The sequence below is a fragment of the Cherax quadricarinatus genome, chromosome 91 (genome assembly GCF_038502225.1).
Source record: "Cherax quadricarinatus isolate ZL_2023a chromosome 91, ASM3850222v1, whole genome shotgun sequence".
NCBI lineage: Eukaryota > Metazoa > Arthropoda > Malacostraca > Decapoda > Parastacidae > Cherax > Cherax quadricarinatus.
The window spans coordinates 8609407-8626774 of NC_091382.1; the positions used below are offsets into that span (position 1 = coordinate 8609407).

The following is a 17368-nucleotide window of genomic DNA, read 5'->3' on the forward strand; positions in this document are numbered from 1 at the left end:
GACACACAACAGTCTCTCCGCTAGTCAATATGGCTTTCGTAAGGGTCGTTCTACCATAGACCCCTTACTACGCTTGGATACGTATGTTCGTAATGCCTTTGCGAATAATCACTCAGTTATTGCCATATTTTTTGACCTTGAGAAGGCATATGACACAACTTGGAGGTATAATATTTTGGCCCAGGCCCATTCCTTAGGCCTCCGAGGCAATCTACCATCCTTCCTTAAGAACTTTTTAACTGACAGACATTTCCGTGTTCGAGTCAATAATGTTCTTTCCCCGGACTTCGTCCAAGCTGAAGGTGTCCCTCAGGGATGTGTTCTAAGCACAACACTTTTTCTCCTTGCTATAAATGATTTGGCCTCTGTTCTTCCACCCAATATTTGGTCATCACTCTATGTTGATGACTTCGCTATTGCTTGTGCAGGCGCTGACTGTCATCTTATTGCAGTTTCTCTCCAGCATGCGGTCGACCGTGTTTCCACTTGGGCCACCACGCATGGGTTTAAATTTTCAAGTACCAAAACTCACCAAATTACTTTCACTAGACGCTCTGTTATCTCCGATCATCCTTTGTATCTCTATGGCTCCCGTATCCCCGAACGTGATACAGTCAGGTTTCTAGGCCTTCTCTTTGACCGTCGGTTATCCTGGAAACCTCACATAACCTCTCTGAAGGCAACTTGTCACAGCCGGCTAAACCTTCTTAAAACCCTTGCTCATCTTTCCTGGGGAGCTGATCGTCGAACTCTGCTTCGCCTACATTCAGCCCTCGTTTTATCGAAACTCGATTATGGTGACCAGATTTATTCTGCGGCCTCTCCTGCTACTCTCTCTAGCCTTAACTCTATCCATCACCAAGGATTACGTTTGTGCCTTGGTGCTTTTCGCTCTTCCCCTGTTGAGAGCCTCTATACAGAAGCGAATGTTCCATCCTTGTCTGATCGCCGTGATGCCCATTGCCTTCGCTACTATGTACGCTCTCACGATCTACACAATCCTTCCATTTATAGAATGGTCACCGATATTAGTAGACATTCTTTATTCGTTCGCCGCCCCTGTTTGCTCCGTCCCTTTTCTCTTCCCCTACATTCACTCTTGTCTTCCCTTCAGTTACCACCTTTATATGTTCATGTAGCATCTCACTTTTCCCTACCCCCCTGGGAAGTTCCAGCTGTTCGGGTCTGTTCTTTCTCACTCCCTTGCTCGAAAGCTCAACTGCCTACGGTGGCTTCCCGCTCTCTTTTTCTTGATCACTTCCACTCCCATTCTCATGCCACCGCTGTGTACACAGATGGCTCTAAGTCTTCAGACGGCGTCGGATTCGCAGCAGTGTTTCCGGACAGCGTCGTGCGGGGACATTTACTATCTTCAGCTAGCATTTTTACTGCTGAACTGTATGCCATTCTTGCAGCACTTATTCGTATCGCATCTATGCCTGTGTCATCATTTGTAGTAGTCTCAGACTCCCTTAGTGCTCTACAGGCTATACGAAAATTTGATACATCTCATCCCCTAGTTCTCCGTATCCAACTTTGGCTATGCCGTATCTCTACCAAACATAAAGATATTGTTTTTTGTTGGGTCCCTGGTCATGTCGACGTACAGGGCAATGAACAGGCAGACACTGCTGCGCGGTCAGCAGTACATGACCTACCAATTTCCTATCGAGGTGTTCCATTTCTGGACTATTTTGCTGCAATAGCTACCCACCTTCGCACCCGTTGGCAACAACGTTGGTCAACTCTGCTCGGTAACAAACTTCATTCTATTAAACCGAGCATAGGTTACTGGCCGTCTTCTTGTCATCAGTGCCGAGGTTGGGAGACCACTCTCTCCCGCCTTCGCATTGGTCACACTCGTCTTACTCATGGGTATCTCATGGAGAGGCACCCTGTTCCTCTCTGTGAGCAGTGTCAAGTTCCAGTATCGATTAGCCACATTCTGTTAGACTGCCCTCTCTATCAACGAGCACGCAGAATTTACCTCCAACGTCGTCTTCGTTCTACTACTCTCTCTTTACCTTCCCTTCTTGCTGATGGACCCTCCTTTACTCCTGACTCTCTCATTGACTTCTTGACAACGACTGATTTACTCCACAAACTCTGATGATACTTTTCGCACTCCCCTCAGCCCTTTCTAGTTCAGTCTCTTGCTGCCCTTTACCCTTTCACCATCCACTGCCCCGCTGTTATCCATAACCTATTACTCATCCATCTCCCTTTTGCCACCTGATGCCCTCGCTTCCTTCCTGCCCTGCAGCGCTGTATAGTCCTTGTGGCTTAGCGCTTCTTTTTGATTATAATAATAATAATTGTCCTTGTGATTAATAAGCCAGCTGCTGTAACCTTAGTGTCTACCCATAGTGCCAGACTCTTGGGGCAAGGTACCAGATGGAATACTGAATGGAAACTTCCAGCCATGGGGAATGATGGAGGAATGCATTGGGCTGCATGTTCATGAGTTTATCAAGAACATGATCAACACCACCTTCGACGGGAAGTACTGCGCCATCTCCTTTAGGTGAGCCAACAGCGCTTTTGTGCTATGAGACCTGGGGAAGGTAGGAGCAGCAGTTGGAAGTCATTGGAATGAAAGTAGTAGGCACAGGGAAGATAACTGCAGCCAGTTTTAGGCTTTGTAAACGTAGCTGCGGCCGCTATATGGCTTTGGGAAGGTAGTTGCTGCCACTATAAGGCTTTGGGACGGTAGTTGCAGCCGCTGTAAGACTTTGGGAAAAGTGTAAGGACGTCTACAAGGCTTTGTGAAGGTAAGACTGGAAATGTAGTGACTACCACTGGGAGTTACCCAGCTTTTTTACTGAATTTAAGATAATTTTAGGTTTGTAATAAATTTCTTTAATTTCAGTGATTAATAGGATTAAAATTTGCTGATAAGGTCAATTATGAGAAGGAAAACTGTATGGATAAGTTAATAGAGAGAAACACAAGAAACGTGTGGTAAAATTTAGTAAGGTCACACATGGGATTGTATGAGACTATAGTGGTACCAACACTTCTTATATGGGTGTGAAGCATGGGTTGTGAATGTTGCAGCGAGGAGGAGGCTGGAAGCAGTGGAAATATCGCATCTGAGGGCAATGTGTGATGTAAATATTATAAAGGGAATTCATAGTTCGGAGAGTAAGAAGAGGTGCGGGGTTTCTGAAAGTATTGTTCAGAAAACTGAGGAGGGGTTGTAGAGGCAGTTTGGACATTTGGAGAGGATGGAGCAAAATAGGATGACTTAGAGAGCGTATAAATCTGCAGTGAAGGGAACATAAGAACATAAGAAAGTAGGAACACTGCAGAAGGCCTACTGGCCCATACGATGCAGGTCCTTATCAAAACGACATCTACCTAAAGCTACTCAAGAAATAACTCCCGTACCCCTTGACACCAATCAAACCCGGGGTAGGAGTCGTCCTAAGGTTGAAAGGAGGTGGGTAAATGAGGTTTTGTTTGCGAGGGTCTTGGACTTCCAACAAAGCGTGTGTGAGCGTGTTAGATAATAGTGGAGGCAAGTAGTTTTTACGACTTGACGTGCTGTTGGAGTGTAAGAAAAGTAACTTATGAAGGGATTCGGGGAAACCATTTAGCCAGACTTGAGTCTGGAGGTGTTAAGTACAGTGTGTGCACTCTGAAAGAGAGCTGGAGATATTGGAATTTGAATGGGGCATCTGAACTCCAGTATCGGGGTGCCTCTGGCAAGACAGTGATGGAGTGAGTGATGTTGAAAGTGCATCGGGTCACCCAAATTCAGTGGAGACGGCCCTTGTTATATAATTAAACATGTGCAACACCAATGGCTTTTTCAATCCAGTACTTAGAATACATTCTGTAGACAGCGAAATTTTTAAGGTGTTCATTCCAACTGGACAATAAGTTTAGTGAATTTAGCTATTCCATAGAGATCTTCTTTTAAAGTTAATAATTTCTTTTCCAGACACTTTCTCGTTAAATGGGTCATTATACACAACCTGTCTAGCATAAATTTTAGTCCCCACTTTCAGTTGTTTGCCTCTCCTAGTACGCTGTCTAACGTTCCCATCCTCAAAGTAGACATGACTAGGCATTTGCTGTCTAATCTCTTCTCAGTGACCTGACCTGACTTCTGGCTTTCCTCCGTTTTCATTCACACTCCTGACTTAACACTGGTTCGGAACAGGTTTAAGCATCGTCCATATATCAGATTTTTCCCCCCTCAGTGACCTGCAGAACAACACAGATGAGGTCAGCCCGAGTGTGCAACCACGTATAAAACTTGTCTTGCCTTCTTTTCCATTGTCTTTTTACGGCACCTGCATGCCCTCCTCCTGCACCGCTGACGACCTCAAGGTAAGTGTGTTCCTCCATCGTTATTGTTGTTGGGGTTTATAGGGCCACTGATAACATACGCCGTATACTCCATCGTTAGTAAGGTTAATACTGAGTAGTCTCAAGATAGGTCGTAATGAACGACTGTTTATCCAGCTTGAAAGCTTCTGTGGCTGTGGAATGAAACAATATTGTTACAGTTGGTGCCTATAATCCAGACAAATTACAGAACTGTTTTCTATAAAATCATCCTCTTGTAAGCTTCGTGGCTCAGTAGTACAGCGTTGGATTTGCTACATACGAAGACCACGGTTCCAGTTATCGTCCCTTCTCTTTATTCATAATAGTGACTGTTGAAGGATATCCCATATGTAGACGAGAAAATAAGTAATGAAAATGAGGCTGTATATTTCGACTCTTTTTTCACCACCATACATACGTCCAAGACTTCTTGTTGAATTGGTAAAAGTCATCATTGGGAACCCGTGTTCCACTCTTACGTCCACTTACGTTCACACTATTTATCTGGGATCTTTTCTACTTCAAAGGACTTGCACGTTTTTTACTTTCCGCGTCCAGAACTCCTGAGCCTCTATCTGCCTAGCGACTGGCACTATCCCTTCCACTTACAAATCTTCCTCTCCATCTATTCTTCCACTATCCCCACTTCCTCGCTCACCCCAGTGAGGGTCGTACCTATTCTGTCTTGTTCTTGTTAAGAACTTAAAACTTAAAAACTTCCCAGCTGGGGTCCTCTTCAGCATACAGATTCATTTCCATTACAGTTTTCTTATCGACAAGTAAGACAAGCTTCATAATGGAAATTAAATCCTTAGATGTACGCTGTTATTTTCATACAAATGTTTTTTTTGCCTTATGGTTTTGGATTATTCAATAACTAATGTGTATTAATTCCTTAGTTTTCCATATTATTTCCCAAGTGGTTTTCTAAGATAAGATAAGATAAGATTTCGTTCGGATTTTTAACCCCGGAGGATTAGCCACCCAGGATAACCCAAGAAAGTCAGTGCGTCATCGAAGACTGTCTAACTTATTTCCATTGGGGTCCTTAATCTTGTCCCCCAGGATGCGACCCACACCAGTCGACTAACACCCAGGTACCTATTTGCTGCTAGGTGAACAGGACAACAGGTGTAAGGAAACGTGTCGAAATGTTTCCACCCGCCGGGAATCGAACCCGGGCCCTCCGTGTGTGAAGCGGGAGCTTTAGCCACCAGGCCACCGGGCACCCAAAGTTATACATGGTTATACTTAAAAACCTTATTTTTTTGGCCAGTGGAAGGCCAAAAGATAACCAAAACCTCCATTTGCGGGTCATCACATGACTTGTACCCGCGTCAGGCAAAACTTGTCTTTGTAGATGAATTCAAATTCAAAGTTTATTCTCTATAAGGATTACAATGTTGAATGGTTCAGAGAACCGACTCGTTGTTAAATTAGACACATTTGCAACTCTTGGGTGTCTTTATTGAGGAAAATTTTCGCCACTCAGTGGCTTCATCAGTCCATACAAAGGAGAATCGTGAAGAGCAGGAGGAGAATGAGGTAATCAGTCCCACAACCTTGAGTTGATGTGGTCAGTCCATCAATCTTGAATAGAATAGAGCATATGAGATGAGAAGTGGCTGCAACTCTCCTGCCTACGGTATATAAGCTACTTCTCGGCACGTATGCTGTATTCTATTCATGATTGATGGACTGACCACATCGACTCAAGGTTGAGGGACTGATTACCTCATTCTCCTCCTGTTCTTCACGATTCTCCTTTGTATGGACTGATAATCCACTGTGTGGCGAAACGTTTCCTCAATAAAGATACCCAAGAGTTGCAAATGTGTCTAATTTATCAACACTTGTCCTGTTTCCTGACCAATCTTAACCAGTCTTTTATGTCCCTATTAGTGTTTAATATCTTATCAGTGGTGCCAGACTATTACCCCATTACTGTTAATTAATTCCATAGTTTTACCTAATATGTCCTAAGTAGTTCCCTATTTCCCCTTACCTAGTGTTGTCTTCCCCAGGTGACTCTGGACGACAGACTTCGTACCTTTGAGAAGAAGGCACGCGTAGTAGACTGCCAGACAATGCAAGATACCGTTGACCTGAATGCTGCTGACATTGCTGTTATGTAAGTCATGCTGTTACGTTAGTCATGCTGTTACGTTAGTCATGCTGTTAGGTTAGTCATGCTGTTACGTTAGTCATGCTGCCATGAGTTACGCTGTCATGTTAGTCATTGTAGATGAATGGTTCAAAGAACCGACACGTTGTTAAATTAGACACATGTGCAACTCTTGGGTATCTTTATTGAGGAAACGTTTCGCTACACAGTGGCTTCATCAGTCCATACAAAGGATAAACTTGAAGAACAGGAGGAGAATGAGGTAATCAGTCCCTCAACCTCGAGTCGATGTGGTCAGTCCACAACGTTGAGGGACTGATTACCTCATTCTCCTTCTGTTCTTCAAGTTCATCCTTTGTATGGACTGATGAAGCCACTGTGTGGCGAAACGTTTCCTCAATAAAGATACCTAAGAGTTGCACATGTGTCTAATTTAACATGTTAGTCATGTTGGTGTGTAAGTCATGCAAGTCGCATCATTATCTTGTAAGTCAATTTAACATTAAAATATCTTAATTACCTTGTTTCACATACAATTCAAGAGAGAAAGCATGTATTTACGGCATTCATGCATACAATACATATATGTACACAATTAATTCATACAATACCTCAGCTCTAGTTTAAGCGACGGTCACAGGTTCAATAGAAATATGAAGCGAAAGATTTAAAAAAAGGATTGACAAGTACAATGTTAAACTGACTTGTAACTTTCTCAGTTTAACGTTAATGGGTGTATGGGCACCCATGGAAATATACCCATGGGGAGGCAAATAATTTGCCTTTGTTGTACGGGAAATTTTTCTCAGGTAATCATTGGAGAGGAATTAAATGTCATAAATAAGCGATGTTTATATATACATGGGTGTGTGTGTGTGTGTGTGTGTAAACCATACCACGGGCAGGGCTAGAACCCGCGGTCAGAGTCATAAAACTCAAGACCGACGTGTTAACCACTGGGCCAGGTGGCTACAATAAGATTCATCCAACTAGGTATATACACCATAGGAAGGTTACCATAGGTATATGTGCACTTAATTACCCTCTGTTTCCCTCTCCAGTGTTATACTGTGTATATTCGGTACTCTCCTGTTGGCTGGTGCGGTCTGTGACATCTCCATTAACTTCTACAATAAGCAACATTATCGGAAAGGTCAGTTGAGTGTTACTAGTTAGTCATTGAGTTTCGTTCCTGGTGTCCCATCTTCACCACAGTAACTCAGTTTCTCATATTTACAAAAGTCTGAAATCTGTGTCTGACACTTAAACCTACAAATTATCATGCTTCTGGTCATTTCGAAGCCGAGTTAAGATAAGATAAGATAAGATTTCGTTCGGATTTTTAACCCCGGAGGGTTAGCCACCCAGGATAACCCAAGAAAGTCAGTGCGTCATCGAGGACTGTCTAACTTATTTCCATTGGAGTCCTTAATCTTGTCCCCCAGGATGCGACCCACACTAGTCGACTAACATCCAGATACCTATTTGCTGCTAGGTGAACAGGACAACAGGTGTAAGGAAACGTGTCGAATGTTTCCACCCGCCGGGAATCGAACCCGGGCCCTCCGTGTGTGAAGCGGGAGCTTTAGCCACCAGGCCACCAGGCCCGGTGGCCTGGTATGCTATAACGAATCTAATTGATTCTAGAACCTCGTAGCTCTCGTACGTTATAGGCGTAGTCCGTTCCAGACCCCAAATACAACCACTTAACAATGTAAATTATAACATTGAAATAAAAAGTACATGTGTATTGAAACTCAAAGAATATCGTTAATACCTTTAATAAAAATAATAAATTAGTACAAAAATAAGAAAAAAATCCTTTATCCCACATGGAGGACAGGAAGCAGTGGAGGAGATAATTACTGAGATGATGTGGAAAGAGTGGAGTCATCTTTCCTATATCCAGTTCCTCTGTAGGATCTGGAGTTTTTAATTTTAGTTTTATATGTGAAACTGTTCGTTATGTAAATACTAGTGTAAACTGTGGCCGGGCTGGCAGAGCTCTCGCTTTGCACACGGAGTGCCCGGGTTCGATTCCCGGAGGGGTAGAAACACTTCGACGCGTTTCCTTACACCTGTTGTCCTGTTCACCTAGTAGCAAGTAGGTATCTGGGTGTTAGTCGACTGGTGTGGGTGGCATCCTAGGGGACAAGACTGAGGACTAAAGTGGAAATAAGACAGACAGTCTTCGATGACACACTGACTTTCTTGGGTTATCCTGGGTGGCTAACCCTCCAGGGTTAAAAATCCCAGAAAAATCTTATCTACCCCACTGTACTTCAAGCTCGCACCCCGATGTACCTGAGAGCTAACTACTAGCTCTCAGATACATCAGGGAAAGGGTGGGGTTTGAACCCATGGCGAGTGAGTCTTAATACTCACAGGACAGTGCGTTAACCACTCGGCCACTTGGCTTTTATAAGATCCATAAGGTGCCCATTTACTGCTAGGTGAACACGGGGGGAACGAGTGAAAAGGATTAGTCAGCATTTCTTAATTTTTAAAGGAGTGGATGGGTAAGCCAGTGGAAGGCCTTGGTCAGAGCTCAAGTGGCGGGTCCTCATTAAGTCCCACGTCAGGAAACCGCTTGTTTTGTTTCCTGACGAGTCTTAACTAACCTGAGAGATTAATTTAATCCCTATTTTAGAGATTAAAGTATTCTTGTTTGGTGTTGGAAAGATTATTGTGCTATTCCCTTAAGTGACGTGTCTGACCACACTAGGTCAAGGCATTGGCTTAAGCCGGTGGGGAGAATTGGAGCTGCCTCGCATGGACCAGTAGACCTGTTGCAGTGTTCCTTATTTCTTATGTTCTTATGAGGGCAAATATTCTATTAGTGGGACGGATCTGTGAAGGACCTGCCTAGTATGGGCCAACAGGCCTGCTGCAGTGTTCCTCCTTTCTTATGTTCTTTTGTACTGAAACTACCTAGATAAATCCTTGCTGAGAGATGTCTCAGCGTGTGTGTGTGTGTGTGTGTGTGTGTGTGTGTACTCACCTAATTGTACTCACCTAATTGTGGTTGCAGGAGTCGAGGCTCAGCTCCTGGCCCCGCCTCTTCACTGATCGCTACTGGGACCTCTCTCTCTCTGCTTCCTGAGCTTTGTCATACCTCTTCTTAAAACTATGTATGGTTCCTGCCTCCACTACTTCACTTGCTAGGCTATTCCACTTGCTGACAACTCTGACTGAAGAAATACTTCCTAACGTCCCTGTGACTCGTCTGAGTCTTCAGCTTCCAGTTGTGACCCCTTGTCCCTGTGTCCCCTCTCTGAAACATCCTGTCTCTGTCCACCTTGTCTATTCCCCGCAGTATCTTGTATGTCGTTATCATGTCTCCCCTGACCCTTCTGTCCTCCAGTGTCGTCAGTCCGATTTCCCTTAACCTTTCCTCGTACGACATTCCCTTGAGCTCTGGGACTAGCCTTGTTGCAAACCTTTGTACTTTCTCTAACTTCTTGACGTGCTTGACCAGGTGTGGGTTCCAGACTGGTGCTGCATACTCCAGTATGGGCCTGACATACACAGTGTACAGTGTCTTGAACGATTCCTTGTGTGTGTGTGTGTGTGTGTGTGTGTGTGTGTGTGTGTGTGTGTGTGTGTGTATATATATATATATATATATATATATATATATATATATATATATATATATATATATATATATATATATATATATATATTATATATTATACATAGTTTAATTTGTCTGTTAGGGATTCAAGTATTTTTTAAACCTTAAAGACTCCCGGCCTAGTTGATAGGCTTTAAGATGCATGAACAAGCCAGTTGAATTAAACCTGTTTTCCTCCCCTGCTTCAATGATTTCAGCACTTCTCTGTGATTAGAATAATGATATGATTTTGATGATAGCCCACAGAATAATTGTATTTTTTTGATAGCTCACATAACATGAAGTGTGAATTTAAGTAATTAAAACTGTATTTACTCTGACATTCCAGGTCCCCTGCGGTTCCTGTTGGTCTTCTCCGCCTATAGCAACTTGAAGAAAATTTTTACCATAAATAAGAAAGAAAACCCTGAGGTGATTTCCTGCATTCACGGAATGAGGTCAGAATACTAAAGGCGTGATGGATTTTTTTCCATCAGGAAACGAGCGTTTCCTGACTGGCCAGATTCACAAGCTGACCTGATACTTTCATCAGCGAACAAGACAATTGTTTCTTGACCCGTGTCTTAGTCCACCATTAGAGCTTTTGGTCATCAGACCGAGCCTCTCCAGGTTAGGTTAGATAAGATTTGTCAGGAAACAGGATAAGTGTTTCCTGACGCGGGTCTTAGTCATATGATGACCCGCAAAAGGCTCTCCATTCTTTTTGATTCACCGGTACTCTCCCGACCCGGGTCTTTTCCAGATGGTGACCCCGGCCTTCGCTCCCTGTCTTGGGAGTGTCTGAGACCTATGTCTCCCATGGGAGGAGGTACAAGTACCTCCTCATCTTCTGGGACCAACTGTCCCCAGGCCTAGCCCCATTCCCTGCCCTCACGGGGCTCGTAGGAAGAAACTAGGCCTCCTTACTAATTCACCTTTTTAAAAAATAATATTTTTAAGAGTATTGAGTGATTATATGTGTGTCTTTTATACATATATTATTTCATATATTGTAATATTTTACAATATTCTAATCTGACATTGTTTGCCACAGAGTGTTATCTATGACCTGGGTAGTGTGGGGCCATAGCTTCTTCATGTTATTCTTCTCCTCTTCCAACATTCTCGGTATTCAGTCTGTAAGTAGTGCTGTAGATTTTCATAATAATCAATATACAGTGAGTGTTGTGTATTACTCAGAATATATGCACTGACTATTCATGAGAACATAGAGAATCACTGCAGCAAGTCTACTGTCCCATACTAGGCAAATTTTTTCTTTTCAATCCCTATTTCTTGCGGAGTAACCCAGGAAGGACGGTGGCTTCCCTACTCACCTGAACCCTTCCCTGCTTATCCCTGTCATTAATTTCTTCTGTTGACAGGTAACAGACGACGTGATAGATGAGACTGCTGATAACGCGACTTTCAGTGTGGATACCTTCTTCTTCATTGGTGGCCTCTTACTGACTTATGGAATCCTCAATGAGTACAGCCGAGTTGGAAAGGTCAACTGGATAATGTATTATGTACACCGTTTCATCAGGTTAGTCCTCGTTCATAATTTGTAATATTTTACAATTAAGAATAAAACTAAGTATGCCCGAAATGCCTAGCCATGCTAAGCGTTCTAGTGGTACACTCTGTAATCACAATTTTACTACATGTAAACCAAACAACCAAATTTCTGTAAACTCAGCATTGTAATCCTTATAGAGAATAAACTTTGAATTTGAATTGAATATGTACTAAATAATGATTGATAATTAACGTAATATTGCACACACATTTATGTTGTTCTCCTTTCCACTGCGTCTTTCATAATGTATTTTATTGTTAAATGAAGTTCGCCTAGCATAAGTAAGTAAGTAAGTAAGTAAGTAAGTTTATTCAGGTATACACAAATACAGTTACATAGAATTAACATACATAGCAGCATATGTGTAGAGAACCTGGGATAACCCAAAAAAGTCAGACAGAGTGACTTATTTCCATTGGGGATGGTAGAAGAAAAAATACTTAAACAGCTCTGGGTAGAATCTTGAGTCGTCCAGAAGTATACGATTATTCTCTTCTCTGAGGATGAGGGTCCCCAGTCAGTTCCAGAGGTGGTACCTCACTAAATGGTGTGTGTGTGTGTGTACTCACCTAATTGTGGTTTCAGGGTCCGATACTCAGCTCCTGGCCCCGCCTCTTCACTGAGTGCTACTAGGTCCTCTCTCTCCCTACTCCATGAGCTTTATCATACTTCATCTTAAAACTATGTATGGTTCCTGCTTCCACTACATCACTTGCCAGACTATTCCACGTCCTAGCAATTCTGTGACTGAAGAAATACTTCCTAACATCCCTTTGACTCATCTGAGTCTTCAATCTCCAATTGTGTGTGTCTACGTGTATAATCACCTAGGAGTGGTTGCAGGGGTTGAGTATCAGCTCCTGGCCCGTGTGTGTAATCTTGCTCCATGATGAACAACCTAACAAACACTAACGTATTGGCTTAAGCTGGTAGGAGACTTAGAACATAAGAAAGAAGGAACAATGCAGCAGGCCTACTGACCCATGCAAAGCAGGTCCATGCCCCCCCAACAGATTAGCCCAATGACTCGCCTAGTCGGGTCACTTCCACTTAAGGAAGGAGCAAGGCATCAGTCCTAGTAGCACAAGCTAGTCAGGTCCAACTCGCACCTACCCACACCCGCTCATGTATTTATCTAACCTATTTTTAAAACTACACAACGTTTTAGCCTCAATAACTGTACTCGGGAGTTTGTTCCACTCATCCACAACTCTATTACCAAACCAGTGCTTTCCTATATCCTTCCTGAATCTGAATTTTTCCAACTTGAAACCATTGCTGCGAGTCCTGTCTTGGCTGGAAATTTTCAGCACGCTATTTACATCCCCTTTATTTATTCCTGTTTTCCATTTATACACCTCGATCATATCCCCCCTAATTCTACGCCTTTCGAGAGAGTGCAGATTCAGAGCCCTCAGTCTATCCTCATAGGGAAGATTTTTGATTGAACATTAAAATGGTATAAAATACCGACAGGTTGTTAGGTAAGACACACATGCAACAGTTAGGTATCTTTATTTTTGATACATGGGATCATCTTTGTCATCCTCCTCTGTACGTTTTCCAGAGCATTTATATCCATTCTGTAATACGGTGACCAGAACTGAGCAGCATAATCTAAATGAGGCCTAACCAAGGATATATAGAGCTGAAGAACAACCTGAGGACTTCTATTATTTATACTTCAAGATATGAAACCAAGGATCCTGTTAGCTTTATTGCGAACACTACTGCACTGTTGTCTTGGTTTTAGATTACTGCTAACCAGAACTCCTAAATCCTTTTCGCAATCAGTAGTATTAAGATCTACATTATTTAGTTTGTGGCATGGTTATTTTCCTATCCAACATTTAGAACTTTGCATTTGTCTATATTAAACTGCATCTGCCACTTCTCCGACCATTGCATCAGTCTATTCAAATCATCCTGGAGTGCACTAATGTCCTCATTAGAGTGAATTGGCCGGCCTATTTTGGTGTCATCAACAAATTTGCTTATGTCACTATTTATTCCCTCATGTATGTCATTTATGTAAATTGTGAACAACAACGGGCCCAACACTGACCCCTGCGGAACATCACTTGTGACGTGCCCCCATTCTGATTTCTCCCCATTTATGCAAACTCTCTGCTGCCTATTTGTCAGCCATGCCTCTACCCAGGAAAAAATTTCTCCTCCTATTTCGTCAATAGCCTCTGATGTGGAACTCTATCGAAAGCCTTACTGAAGTCCATATACACAATATCATATTCATTACCATGATCTACCTCCTCAAACACCTTAGTGAAAAAAGTTAGTAAATTCGTAAGACAGGAACGTCCCTTTGTAAAACCATGCTGAGATTCATTAATCAATTTATGCCTATCAAGATGACTACGAATTGCTTCGGCAATTATTGGTTCCATAAATTTTCCCACTGTGGAGGTAAGGCTTATTGGTCTATAGTTCGAAGCCAAGGACCTGTCACCTGCCTTGTAAATAGGTAATACATTTGCCATTTTCCACTTATCAGGCACTATGCCAGTTTGTAGTGATATGTTAAAAAGATTAGCCAAAGGTATGCCAAGTTCCTCTTTACATTCCTTTAACACCCTTGCAAACAGTTCATCAGGCCCTGGGGATTTGTTAGATTTTAATTTCTCTATTTGTCTGAGGACCATGTCAGTGATGATGTCACTAGTTACATGCATAGTTTATCATCGTCCTGTTCTGCATAAAATATTATTTCAGGAATTTCGCTAGTATTTACCTGGGTAAAAGCTGAGAGGAAGTACTGAAAAATTCACACACATCCTTATTTATCACTGTCAGTGATCTGACCCGAGTTACTTTTGGGTTAGTCTTCAAATCCCTTGAGACCTTAGCCTCATAATCCCTTTTTGTTTTTATTCCTTTGTTTTATTTCTCTCTTAAATTGGATATAATGATTTCTTAACTGCCCATCCTCTCTTTTGACATGCATATATATACGTCTCTTTTGACCAGTGAGATATTTTAATCTATTGTTCATCCATCTGGGATAATTTTTGTTAGATCTAATTTTCCTACTCGGAACAAAAGTTGTCTGGGCAGCTAGAACTATGCTCTGAAATACGTCATATTGGCAACCAAAATCACCTACCTGACCCATAGTCAGGACATCCCAATTTAGCCCACCCAGGTAATTTCTCAATCCCATGAAATCGGCCAAGCGAAAATCTGGGACAGAAATTTGATTGCAGTTATCTGGGTAATTCCATGATATATTGAAACTAAGTGATTTGTGATCACTTTCCCCAAGCTCATCATTAACTTCAAGATTATTAATTAGTGTATCTTAGTTGGCAAGAACCAAGTCAAGCAGATTGTTTCCTCTAGTTGGTTCTGTCACAACCTGTTCTAAAAAGCAATCCTGAACCGTATCAAGAAAGTCACTGGACTCAAGATTTCCTGTTGTATTGTTCCAGTCAGTTTGTCTAAAGCTAAAATCTCCCATTAACACAACATTTTCATATCTAGATGCCTTATGAATTTCGTCCCATAACAGCTTACTGCACTCCCTATCAAGGTTTGGGGACCTATAAATCACACCCAAAATTAATTTGTCATGACCCTCGAGAAACTGTAGCCAAACGGATTCTGTGCCTGATGTTTATAATCATATATCATGTCTAAGACAACAATTTAAATTATCTCTGACATACATCGCCACTCCACCACCCTTCCTGTTGACTCTATCAGTATGGAAGAATTTATAACCCTGTATGTTGCATTCAGAAAACATTTCTCTATCTTTCAGGTTGAACCAGTCTATTATTCAAATTTCAAATTCAAATTCAAAGTTTATTCTCTATAAGGATTACAATGCTGAGTTTACAGAAATTTGGTTATTGTTTGGTTTACATGTAGTAAAATTGTGATTACAGAGTGTACCACTAGAACACCTAGCATGGCTAGGCATTACAGAGTGTACCACTAGAACGCTTAGCATGGCTAGGCATTTCGGGCATACTTAGTTTTATTCTTAATTGTAAAATATTACAAATTATGAGGTAAGTTGGTATTATGGCTAAGTGACTAAATACTAGTTTGTGAACCATACCCCCGGCCGGGATTGAACCCGCGGTCATAGAGTCTCAAAACTCCAGCCCGTCGCGCTAGCCACTAGACCAGCTAGCCACAATAAGATTCATCCAACTAGGTATATTTCTACACCATAGGAAAGTTAGCACAGGCACCTCTGTGACCACAAATGCAAGTTTTTACAGACGAATCTCCAGCTAGCGTGGCCGTGACGAACTCTAGCTCAAGTCCCTTCACTGCCGTCAACATGACTTAAGAAATCGTAATGACACGATTGCAAATAAACCATACCCCCGGCCGGGATTGAACCCGCGGTCATAGAGTCTCAAAACTCCAGCCCGTCGCGCTAGCCACTAGACCAGCTAGCCACAATAAGATTCATCCAACTAGCTGGTCTAGTGGCTAGCGCGACGGGCTGGAGTTTTGAGACTCTATGACCGCGGGTTCAATCCCGGCCGGGGGTATGGTTTATTTGCAATCGTGTCATTACGATTTCTTAAGTCATGTTGACGGCAGTGAAGGGACTTGAGCTAGAGTTCGTCACGGCCACGCTAGCTGGAGATTCGTCTGTAAAAACTTGCATTTGTGGTCACAGAGGTGCCTGTGCTAACTTTCCTATGGTGTAGAAATATACCTAGTTGGATGAATCTTATTGTGGCTAGCTGGTCTAGTGGCTAGCGCGACGGGCTGGAGTTTTGAGACTCTATGACCGCGGGTTCAATCCCGGCCGGGGGTATGGTTTATTTGCAATCGTGTCATTACGATTTCTTAAGTCATGTTGACGACTAGTTTGTGAGTTTAGCAATGTGAATGCTTTTGTTTTGGCACAGTACATAGTTATAGCAATAATATCTATATTACCTGCACTTGCAAGTAATCTTAGCTCATCTGTCTTATTTCTTACACTCCTATTATTTGTATAGTAAACCTTAAGGGAGCTAGTCACAGGTTACCCTCTACTATCCCTTTGTTTGTTGATGAATTGATTTGCCTTTACATGCAACTTTATTTTGAATATTTTCTTTTAAACATATCCCTGAGGTATCCTGGTAATATCTGCTGTTTCAACCTTAATACTGCAGCCTGATTGTTTCCCCCAAACACCCATACCTCTATAATCTATCAGTTTACACTCCAAGACAAGTCATCAATTAATTAACCCCCTCACTCGAATTGGCTAATGCAACCACTCCAGCCCCAGAGAGACGAGCCCCCATCCCTTGCATACATATCACGTTTGCCATAGAATTTGTCCCAGTTATCAGTGAATGGGATTGCAAGTTCCTTGTAGTACCTGTCTAGCCAGCAATTTATACCAATTGCCCTAGACATCCATTCATTGCCCACTCACTCCCTTTCTAGGCAAGATGCTACATATGACTGGGATCCCTCCCTTAGACCTGACCACTTCTATGGCTGACCTGTACTTATCCAGCAGCTCTCCTGTCTTCTGCCCTTCCCAGTGTCATTACCCCCAGCACAAAGACAGATAATGGGCATGTTCCCATTACCTGACATAATATTATCCAACCTGCTGACTATGTCACCAACATCAGCTTCTGGGAGACACATTCTCTGTCTGACCTTTCTATCTTACCTGAGAATATCCAACAATTAGAATATTCATATTTTGATTAGCAGGGGAACC

General features: G+C 42.4%; 1 protein-coding gene across 8 annotated transcripts in view; it reads left to right on the forward strand.

Moving 5' to 3' along the window:
• Positions 1-17368, forward strand: part of LOC128704854 (nose resistant to fluoxetine protein 6) — a 76385-nt gene that overhangs the window by 27442 nt on the left and 31575 nt on the right. For all 8 annotated transcript variants that reach the window (XM_070104368.1, XM_070104366.1, XM_070104365.1 and 5 more), the window contains exons 4-10: positions 2368-2524; positions 4209-4338; positions 6363-6469; positions 7525-7616; positions 10429-10537; positions 11134-11218; positions 11465-11625. In XM_070104368.1, the coding sequence (XP_069960469.1) occupies positions 2368-2524; positions 4209-4338; positions 6363-6469; positions 7525-7616; positions 10429-10537; positions 11134-11218; positions 11465-11625 (841 nt within the window). The remainder of the gene's footprint in view (positions 1-2367; positions 2525-4208; positions 4339-6362; positions 6470-7524; positions 7617-10428; positions 10538-11133; positions 11219-11464; positions 11626-17368) is intronic.